The sequence below is a fragment of the Lepus europaeus genome, chromosome 18, assembly GCF_033115175.1.
Source record: "Lepus europaeus isolate LE1 chromosome 18, mLepTim1.pri, whole genome shotgun sequence".
In the NCBI taxonomy this organism is placed as follows: Eukaryota; Metazoa; Chordata; class Mammalia; order Lagomorpha; family Leporidae; genus Lepus; species Lepus europaeus.
This window is the reverse complement of record NC_084844.1, coordinates 4,192,714-4,202,176: the sequence shown is the minus strand read 5'-3', so window position 1 is coordinate 4,202,176 and position 9,463 is coordinate 4,192,714. Positions and strand designations below refer to the sequence as shown.

Genomic DNA, 9,463 nt, shown 5'->3' with positions numbered 1-9,463 from the left:
GTGGGTTCACCTCCAGGCTTCGGGGCAGCCGAGGTGCCCAGGCCTCGCTCTGCGCTGTCAGTTTCCAAAAGGTCCTGGACTGCTAACAAGCCATATGCTGTCAACTTGTCAACGAGTAAGAATGAAAGGACAAACAAAGCAAAAAACACGACTCCAAATCAAGTTGCTTTATTTAAAATGATGAACAAGTTTCATCCAAGTTAAAAATACCAACCCCAGGGCAGACCCACTGGTGGCGAAGCCCACAGTGAGCCGGAGGCAGAGGCACGGGTGCTCAGAGGACAGCCTGTCGCCGTGGAGACGGGGGCCAGGGCTACGTCCCCCAGCAGAGCCGGCACTGGGCGCCAGGATTCCAGTTCTCCCACTAACAAGGACACACCCTGAGCCGCCGGCAGGGGGGCCGAGCTCGCAACATCACATCATTATAACACTTCTGACAAAAGCTGGGGGGCTGGGGGAGGCAGTGCGCAGGGAGAAACCAGATCCTACCTCGAATCCATCAACATCATCAACACACACATCGGAACACGGTACTTACTGAAATGCTACACAAACTAGAACCCACGGCTGCTTCCTGTAGGCCTACTCCCAGACGGCACCCTTGTGCTCCCTGCCAAAGCCCTTCTGTCCCATACCCAAGGCCGAGGAGCCCCTGTGGGTTTGCACCACACGTGCACCAGCTGCTCCTACGGCCACGTCGGCCACGCCGTGGGCTCATTGATAAGGCCGATTCATGATCTGATGAGCCTCCCTCTCGTGAGCACCACGCGTGCCGGCTGGCCCTGTGAACCACAGCATGTTCAACGACCATGCAACTCCAGGCCAAGGATGGGGCTCTCATTAGTGCAACAAATGGAACCGAGAGCAGCGCCTGCTACAACACCTGTCAATGCCTGAACGCCTAAGCAGGCAGCTGCAGGAACAGAGCCACGTGTGGTAGCGCCCGTTTTCAGTGGCTCTCCCTTAACCGGCCCAGCACCAGGAACGAGCCTGGGGCAGCTGCGTGTGCGGCTCTGGATTCTTGGGCTGATGGGGACACCTCACTCCCAGAGTGCTGGGGACCTGGGTCCCGCGCTCACGTCTGGCCCACCCCGCTCCTCCTCAGCAGTGGTCACCAGCCCCAGGTCTGTTCTGGGACCCAGCTCTTTGGTTTCAGGCTCGGCTGTCACCTGTGCACCCCTCACTTTCCTACTGTGACGTCACCCAAGGGGGTGGTTCGTGCCAGGTGGGAACGGCACTAACTGAACAGGTGGACACTTGGTCATACGACTTCCTGCCCGGTGCCGGTACCTGGCCACCGCTCCCGTGTTTTCTGTTGGTTTTCCCACCTGCTCCTTCTGCCTCCTGCTTGGCTGCCCGCACACACACACCCCCGCCGCCAGGTGGGGGCTGTGGAATCCCTGGCCCGCCTACAACGAATAAAACATGACCACGGTTACTGAGGGGGCGGCACAGCCCAGCAGCTGCATGGACCTTTCGGGAGATGGAGCAGTGACAAGGGCAGGCCCCGTGCCCCTGGATACCACTCATCAGACGGGAGCCAAGAGCACTGGAGCAGCAGGACTGGGCCGCCCATCTTTCTAGTCCAAGTTTTGCCCCTTGGCAACTTGGCCCACTGCGCCCCCTGGTGGCAAAGAGCCTTTGCTTTTTATTTCAAACTTACAAATATATTAGAGAAAAGCTGATTGGTTCGGAATTGAGGGGAAAAGGGTCAAATGCTGGGGAAAAGAAATTTTAAGGACAGAAAGAAAAAGCTTTTGAAAAGCAGAGGAGGGACCCCATTCGGGTATCAGTACCGAGAGACAGTCCACATTTAGAGCTTGACTTAATTCACACCCATGCACACCTGGGCCACGGGGCCAGAGGGAGCTGCTGTGGGCCTGCTTCCAAGGCAGCGATCAGCAGGCGAGACAGGCAGGGAGCAGACAGCCCAGCTGCAGGTGCCGGAAACCGAACTAACAGGACCAGCCACATGCCCCAGGGTCAGGGAGCGATAACCTGGCTGCGATGATCCTCCCTTGGCCACACCTGTTTGCAGGTGGTATTGAGAGGCAACAGCACACGACGTGCCCCGCCCCCTCTGGCCACTTGCTGCTGGCCACTGTGAGCCATTCCTTCCACTCCAGTCCAGACTGCACGTGACAGGGTGTGACCTGGACGACCCCTTATTTTCTCTTAAATTCAGCGGAATCTACGGACAGATTAAGGCAAGCGGGTGACTCAAGAGGGCAAGAGCTGGACCTGCCGGTCAGCCCCCAATGTCCACACCAGAGTGACCTGCAGAGACAGCTCCAGGGCCACTTACTAATGCCTGCAGGGAGAAACGGGCCCAGTCGCGGGGTCCCCTTCCCTACGGAGCGCGTGCTGGGAGAGAACGGAACCAGCCTCCTAGGACCTGGCTGCTCTGTGGTGGGAACTCGCAGAATACCTCTCCCAGCGTCTCCCCTGCCCTCCCAAACCACCACACAACATCCCTGCAACGCCACAGCTGCTGACTGCGGGGAAAAGACGAAGGAGAGCGAGACGGGGCTGAGCACCGGGCCCGCGGCCAGGCACTGCCCCGTCTCCGGACGCCCGGCGACATCCAGGCAGGCGGCACGCGCTCACGGCCTTCCTCACACACGACTGGTTCCCTCGCAGGTCAGCCACTCACCACTCGATGCATCTGCTTGTGCACAGCTGGCGCCATTCCTTAGCAACAGCAGTGAGTTGACAGACACAGTCAGACACGGAAGCCCCTGGCTCAGCTTAGAACGAGCGCGCACAGAGCCTTCTTAGCCAACGTCTTGTTAGCTGCAGGGCTTCACGGAGCTGGCCGGGCTTTCAGCTTCTTGAACTCTATTCTCAGTTAACACAGCACTGACCGAAGACAGGAGCGTGGGCCAGAAGGGGAGATCCAGAGTCCAGGAGGCAAAGGAGAAGGTAGGAGCGGAAGAGGCGAGAACCCGGCTGGGAGGCCGCCAACAGCCACCTCGGGGAGAGTCTGCGCTCAGGGGTGAGCCCGGCCTCCACAGGTGTCCCTAATCCTGCCAAGGAAAACACAGCTGCCTGTTACGCGCACAGCGGACGCAGCGCTGCGACGGCACCCGGGGGCCCATGCTCAGGCCACGCAGAGCTTTCTCTGGGGCCTACAAAGCCACACGGCACGTGCAGGGTCACACAGATCTGACAATGACAGCACTAACCTGGGAAGAGAAAGCTAAGCGTGGCTGTGGCCACGTCGACATTCCAGCCTGAAAAATTCTCCTGCGTACTCAGAGGGAGGCACAGGGACTAAGAGAGCAGCAGCAGGTGCGAGGGGCCAGTGGGTCGCCTGCGGCAGCAGAGGACCTCAGGGCTCCCCTATCGTCCCAGCCCTCCCCCCTCGACGTCAACTAGCACACGGGGCGCGAGGAGCCTGGACACAGCACACGTGGACTCGCTTCCTCCGAGCCTGCCATGCGCCCAGCAGGCAGACCGATGCTGCAAACAGGTTCTCCTTCTGAGGTCTGACTTTGGACTTATTTCAATCCAATCTGATTTCAGAAACCAGACTTGGACACGTAACCGACATTCTGGGAAACACCTGGGCTCTCTGCTGGGGCTCAGCTCGGCCCGAGCCCCCGAAGCAGCGGCAGCTCCCCGGCGGGACACGGCCAGGACAACCAGGAGAAGAGCACTGAGGGGAGGTGCGCACAGGAACCAAGTGCCCAAAGATCTAAAATCACTCATTTTTTATTAAATAGTATAAAGTTTCGTTGGCACCATTCACGGTCTTGTTTTATGCGTAAAATGAGCCACGTTACTTCGTCGGCAGAGAGAGGCCTGCAGCAGATGCCGCGAGCGTCCACATCGTCCTCCGGGAGCCCTGTGCTCCGGCTCCTGCCTGCCCCGGGCGGGGCCCTGCCGTGCGCGCGTCCTGCAGCTGGCCATGCGGTGCCGTGCGCGCTCACCTGGAGGAGCTGCGCTCCTTGCTCACGCAGTCGTCCTGGGAGGTGGTGTCCCCGTTGCCCACCAGGCCGCACGTCCTCCTCTTCTTCCTGCGGTGCGTCATGCCGTCGCCTTCAGACCCCGACTCACACTGGACACGGGGGACAAACACGAGGACTCAGCCGGCTGCAGCTCGCCCTGGCTGCCTGCCAGACAGACCACTCCGGAGAGCCCCGCCTCGCTAACAGCGCAGACGCCGCTCGGCGCCAGGTGGAGCCGCTCTGCTCACCGGAAGCTGAGTGTTTGAAATAAGGGCCTAAGGATGCTCCACAGGGCACTATGGGAGCTCACGACCAGCACGGAGCTCGGTGTGCAACAGCATCTAACTCACTTCCCGTCTGCCCAGTGAGAACAGGCGGACGGCAGGATGGTAAGGCCCAGGGACGGCATCCGCTCAAGGCGGGGCCCTCTAACTTAACCTGGGCTGAGGCCACACCCATCCGAGTGTGAATCTTGACACAGTGGTGTGATCTTCACTAAGTCCCCCAGCACCCCTGAGACCTGCTACGCTCATTTTAGCGATTCACGTGCACACAGAGCTGTAACCCGGATGAAGTCCGCCACTCGGGAGTGGCAGCACCCACAGTTCTGGGAGCAAAGTGAAAGAACGCGCCCTGCCCCCTCCCTCCTAGAGGGTGCCCGGCCCTCACCTCTGAGTCCGACTCAGAGGAGCTGGAGCTGGAGGAACTGGAGGAGTCGCTGGAGGAGTCGGAGGCCATGCCCGTGGACTCCTGGAGGTCAACCGAGTCGGCCAGCACCGCCAGCTCAGGGTGCTCCTGCTTCAGGATCCTGTGGGCAAGAGACGCCGCCTCAGTGCCGTGGGGCCGCCACGCCCACTCAGGTGCAAGTGGAGATCTGTGTCTCACACCTACGCACCCCAGGAGTGTCCACTCAGAACGGGGACACGCAAACCCAGGCCTGGCGAGAGCCTCACACGCTGCCCGTGTCTGTCTAACAGGAAAACTACACGCTAGCTACCGTGCTCTGCCGGCACCTGCCCGACAAGCCAGCCCTCTGGCCACCGCGGGGCGGAGCCGCCAGAGCCAGTTCCTCCTCCTGAGCCGCTCTCGCTGGCTTTTAGTGACCTTTCTTGTCCACAGTGTGGACTGAATGGCCAGCGTGGGGTCTGGTTAGAGTCTACTGCTAGGAGCAGAAAGGGTGCGGTTTGTTAGGACGCGGGACGGCTCATACAAGAGGCAGGGCCCCTCATTTGGAAGAGAAAAACCTTGCAGTCCTACGTCGGGTCGGCAGCCCTCCCCTCGGAGCCTGACAAAGACCTGCGGGACGACAGGGCCTCCGCAGTGACCAGCTGCAGCACACGGCGGCCTCCGCTGCCCGGGCCACCCCCTTGCTGGCCCTCTCAGCAGGGAGGCTGAGCGGTGAACAAGCCAGAAGCCCTCTCTTACCCCGAGAGCTGGTCCCTCCAGGTCAGGGTTGGGACACAGTGGCACGGGGTGGCTGGGGGTGGCTGGCACTGCCGCTGCCCGTGCTGTGTCTGTTCTGTGGATAAACAGAGGAGCTAAGTCTCCAGGGCAGTCACCTCGCTCACGAAAGGTCAGAGTTCAAACGGGTAAGGCTTCTGGGTAAGAAAAGGAAATAACCGAAACAAAACCCAAACTGAGTGGCTCCTTCACTGGCGCTAGCTTTTGAAAACAGAAAACAAAAAAACCAAAACAAAACGAGAAGCCATCCCAGCTGGGAGCACGTTCGAGGGGCTGCGATGGACTGCAGGGCCTTGCCCTGCTGCCTGGCGGCTGGCACGTGCGCCGCGCCGGCCCGGCCTCAGCCTCTCTGCTCCCCGCAGCCTGGCAGCCCCAGCTCTCTCCCAGGCCTCGGTAACGCCGAGCGAACTCTCTCCAGTTCAGCTCTGGGGCAGGAATCGAACAAAGCGGAAGTAAGAAGAAAAGCGTCTCTCACCTATACCATTTCCTCGATAACTTTGGTCTCCCTCTTACCGTCTTGTGCCACACGACGGGGAAGTTGGTGCTGCTGGCAAAATTCTGGGTGATGGCAATGGTGGTGTCGAGGTTGAGGACAACATGCCACCAGCCTCCTGCAACGCAGCGGAGACACGGTTTGACGGGTCTGAGCCTGCGGGGAACCACCGTGTGCCACCCGGACGCGGGACAGGACAGCCCGAGGCTGCCAACGCGCTGTGTGGCGAGAGCGGCTTCCCTGCGCGGCCCTACCCATGACACACACGCTGCCCACGTGTGTACTTTCTGGCCTTTCACAGGAACCTGTCCATCCAAGGCTCTGCCCTCGGTCTGAAAGGCAGGAGGTTGCCGGGGTCCAGGATACTGAACTCAACCAACACGCTTCACCTACTACAGTGCCAGCTGTTTAGGGACCTCCCGCCTCACTGCCCGCAGCCGGTGCCGCCCTACATCGATGAAGCGCGCCAGCGGCCAGGCACACGCAGGGACCGCTGCACCACCGCGGGCAGAGGGCGAGCCTCACACGGTCACCGAGTGCCCAGCCTTGCCCACGCGCACTACCGGGGGGTATCGGTGAGTTCCTTCATAGGCAGCACACACACACACGCACTGGTGTGGGCTTGCTCTACACACTTCCACTAGAAAGCACACGTCACTACCCAGAACGCACTTCCTTCTAGCTCCTCTGTACCTGGCACAAAGACAGTCTCTCCCGGCCTCTGCAGGATCTCCAGGGGTTTGAATTCAGGCGGCCAGGTCGGAAGCTGTGTCCGGGGGTAGATGATGCTGAACCAGGTGATGGCCTCATCCTGCTGGTTGCCTCCTTCCTCTCGGGTCACCTTGATGAGCTCCCTGGGAGTGCTCGTGGGGAACAGGCACCAGCGCTTGTGGCCCTGAACCAAAGCATTCCAGGCGCTGGTTCCCAGAGGGTCAATGTGGATCCCTGTTCCGGAACGCGGCGGCCCCATCACGAACCACCTGTGAAACAGCCGGACGTACGGGGTAACTTCCCCTGCACACGCACAGCACAGGAGAGCAGTTTCTTTTTCTTGCTTTGTTTTGTACATTAGGTCGTTTTCATCTCCCAGAAACGGTAAGTGAACCTTGCGTGGCCGGTAAGTGAACTGTGCACGGACAGGACAGACGAAGTCGCTGCTGGACCTTAACCAGGAACGCTCCCCTCCCAGCACAGTGGATCCACTGCGCTGCACTCGCCCGGGAGTTTCAGAAACCCTGGCGCCCAGGTGGTCTGCATCCCCCGAGACCCTAAATGATGGGGCCAGCGCTGTGGTGCAGCGGGGTAAGGCCCTGGCCTGAAGCGCCGCATCCCATATGGGGGTCAGTTCAAATCCTGGCTGCTCCTCTTCCCATCCAGCTCTCTGCTATGGCTTGGAAAAACAGAAGATGGCCCAAGTCCTTGGGCCCCGGCACCCGCGTGGGAGACCCAGAAGAAGCTCCTGGCTCCAGGCTTTGGATCAGCTCAGCTCCAGCCGTTGTGGCCATCTGGGGAGTGAACCAGCGGGTGGAAGTCCTCTCTCTCTGTCTCTCCCTGTAACTGTCTTTCAAATAACTAAAATAAATAAATTAAAAAAAAAAAAGAAAAGACCCTAAATGAGCTCTGCGTGGCCCGGGAGAAGCACTTCCCTATTCTGGAAAGGGTCAGCCGGCCGCCAACAACGCTACGCGACGAGACGTTTTAGAGCAGGGCTGTTTCTTGTCATCGACTTTAAAGGCAAAGTGAGCCATCTTCCACCTGCTGCTTCAGTCCCCACGTGCCTGCAAGGGCCGGGCCTGGGCCTGCACACCCGGGCTCAGCTGGGCTGGGGCTGGGCCTCAAACTCCACACCCAGGTCTCAGTTGGGCCAGGCTGGAGCCTGGGACTCCACACCCGGGCTCAGCTGGGCCGGGGCTGGGCCTGGGCCTGGGCCTGCACACCCGGGCTCAGCTGGGCTGGGGCTGGGCCTCAAACTCCACACCCAGGTCTCGGCTGGGCCAGGCTGGAGCCTGGGACTCCACACCCGGGCTCAGCTGGGCCGGGGCTGGGCCTGGGCCTGGGCCTGCACACCTGGGCTCAGCTGGGCTGGGGCTGGGCCTCAAACTCCACACCCAGGTCTCGGCCGGGCCAGGAGCTCCACACCAGGGTCTCGGCTGGGCCAGGGCTGGGCCTAGAACTCCACACCCAGGTCTCGGCTGGGCCTGGAGCTCCACACCGGGTCTCCCAGGTGGGCCGTGGGCCGCCGTCTGGGAAGCGGAGCGGCAGCGCTCTGGGGTGGCAGGGGCTTACTCCCCCAGACCCCCGAGGCACGCGGGGCGCGCCTGCCCCTCACCTGTAGGGCGGCCTGCGCTTCTCGCCCGCGTACTGGAAGAGGTCGTCGGTGAAGAACTTGGGCACTTTGTAGTCCTCCAGGAGCTTCCTCCTCTTGGGGTGCTCCCCGTAGCTGCTGTCGAAGATGTAGAGCGGGCTGTCGTCGCGCGTGCTCTCCATGTACTCGATGTAGTACTTCATCTTCATCTTCACCGAGTAGCCGTCGTTGTCCTCGCCGCACTTGAACTTCTGGTTGCGGTACTTCCGCTTCAGGCGCTCCAGCGTCCACTTCTCCTGCGCGGACCAGCCCTCCTGGGCGTTCAGCAACACCACGGGCTTGTACGGCCGCTCGTAGCGCTCCACGAACTCCTCCACGGACAGCTGCAGGGCGTCTGCGCGCTCCACGTTGTCCTGGGGGGATCGCAGAGACCCGCCGGTCACGACCCGGCCCCCAGCAAGAACACGAGGGGTCGGCCCGAGGCCGGCGGGCGGGCAGCCGGGACACGGGCCGTGAGCGCGGGGGCTCGTCCCGGCCGTGAGCGCCCGAGGCGTGCGGCTGCCGCGGGCCTGCGCGACCCCGAGCCGCCCCCACGGCCCCACGGCTGCTCACCGCCACGGCCCCCCGGCCCCCACGGCCCCTCACCGCCACACCGCCACGGCCGCTCACCGCCACGGCCCCACGGCCCCCACGGCCGCTCACCGCCACGGCCCCCACGGCCGCTCACCGCCCCATGGCCCCCACGGCCCCCACGGCCCCCACGGCCCCACGGCCCCCACGGCCCCCACGGCCCACGCCGCTCACCGCCACGGCCGCCGGGCTCAGCGGGAAGCTCTCGTAGTAGTTGTGCCGGGTCCAGTCCAGCGAGTCCTTGAGCTCCGGCCGCGCGCTCCGCTTGGCCTCGCGGATCCGCTTCTTGCTCTTGTGGTTCATCCTGCGGGGTCCGCGGCGGCCTCGCTTCCTGCCGCTGAACGCGCCGCTCCCAGCTCGGCCGGCGGCCGCCCCGAAACGCCCTTCGCCCCGGCCCAGCGCCTTTAAAGTCGCCTTCCAGAATATTCACTCCCCAGCCACCTCCCAAGCCCCGGGTTGGGCGTGCGGCGGCCGTCCTCCCCGCCCCACCGTCTCCCGCGGCCCGTCATTGGCCTCGGCGCCTCCGGGGTCCGCCCTCACACAGGCCGGGGTCCGCCATGTTGGGAAGGTCCCGCCCGCCGCCGCCCCGCCCACTTCCGGCGTGCCGCCCACTTCCGGCCGCGC

The 9,463-nt window shown here is 62.5% G+C and overlaps 1 protein-coding gene across 3 annotated transcripts; it reads right to left on the bottom strand.

Moving 5' to 3' along the window:
- Positions 1-152: 152 nt before the first annotated feature.
- Positions 153-9,238, bottom strand: JMJD6 (jumonji domain containing 6, arginine demethylase and lysine hydroxylase). Of its 3 annotated transcripts, XM_062215893.1 has the most exons (7): positions 9,014-9,238; positions 8,234-8,622; positions 6,598-6,884; positions 5,887-6,022; positions 4,620-4,758; positions 3,933-4,060; positions 153-3,026 (listed from the first exon to the last, which is right to left on the bottom strand). In XM_062215893.1, exons 1-7 carry the CDS (start codon positions 9,140-9,142, stop codon positions 2,990-2,992), a joined length of 1,245 nt encoding a protein of 414 aa, XP_062071877.1. In that variant the 5' UTR covers positions 9,143-9,238; the 3' UTR covers positions 153-2,989. The 3 variants fall into 3 exon arrangements, with proteins under 3 accessions (XP_062071877.1, XP_062071878.1, XP_062071876.1); XM_062215894.1 differs by lacking the exon at positions 153-3,026 and having other exon boundaries at positions 3,699-4,060; XM_062215892.1 differs by lacking the exons at positions 153-3,026; positions 3,933-4,060 and adding an exon at positions 5,376-5,469 and having other exon boundaries at positions 4,634-4,758; positions 9,014-9,227.
- Positions 9,239-9,463: the final 225 nt, after the last annotated feature.

Coding starts and splice junctions, on each gene's coding strand:
- JMJD6 (XM_062215893.1), bottom strand. CDS start 9,142: ATGAACCACAAGAGCAAGAAGCGGATCCGCGAGGCCAAGCGGAGCGCG. Junction 8,623..9,013: donor TGAGCCCGGCGGCCGTGGCG/GTGAGCGGCGTG, acceptor CGATCCCCCCAG/GACAACGTGGAGCGCGCAGA. Junction 6,885..8,233: donor AAGCGCAGGCCGCCCTACAG/GTGAGGGGCAGG, acceptor GCTGTTTCACAG/GTGGTTCGTGATGGGGCCGC.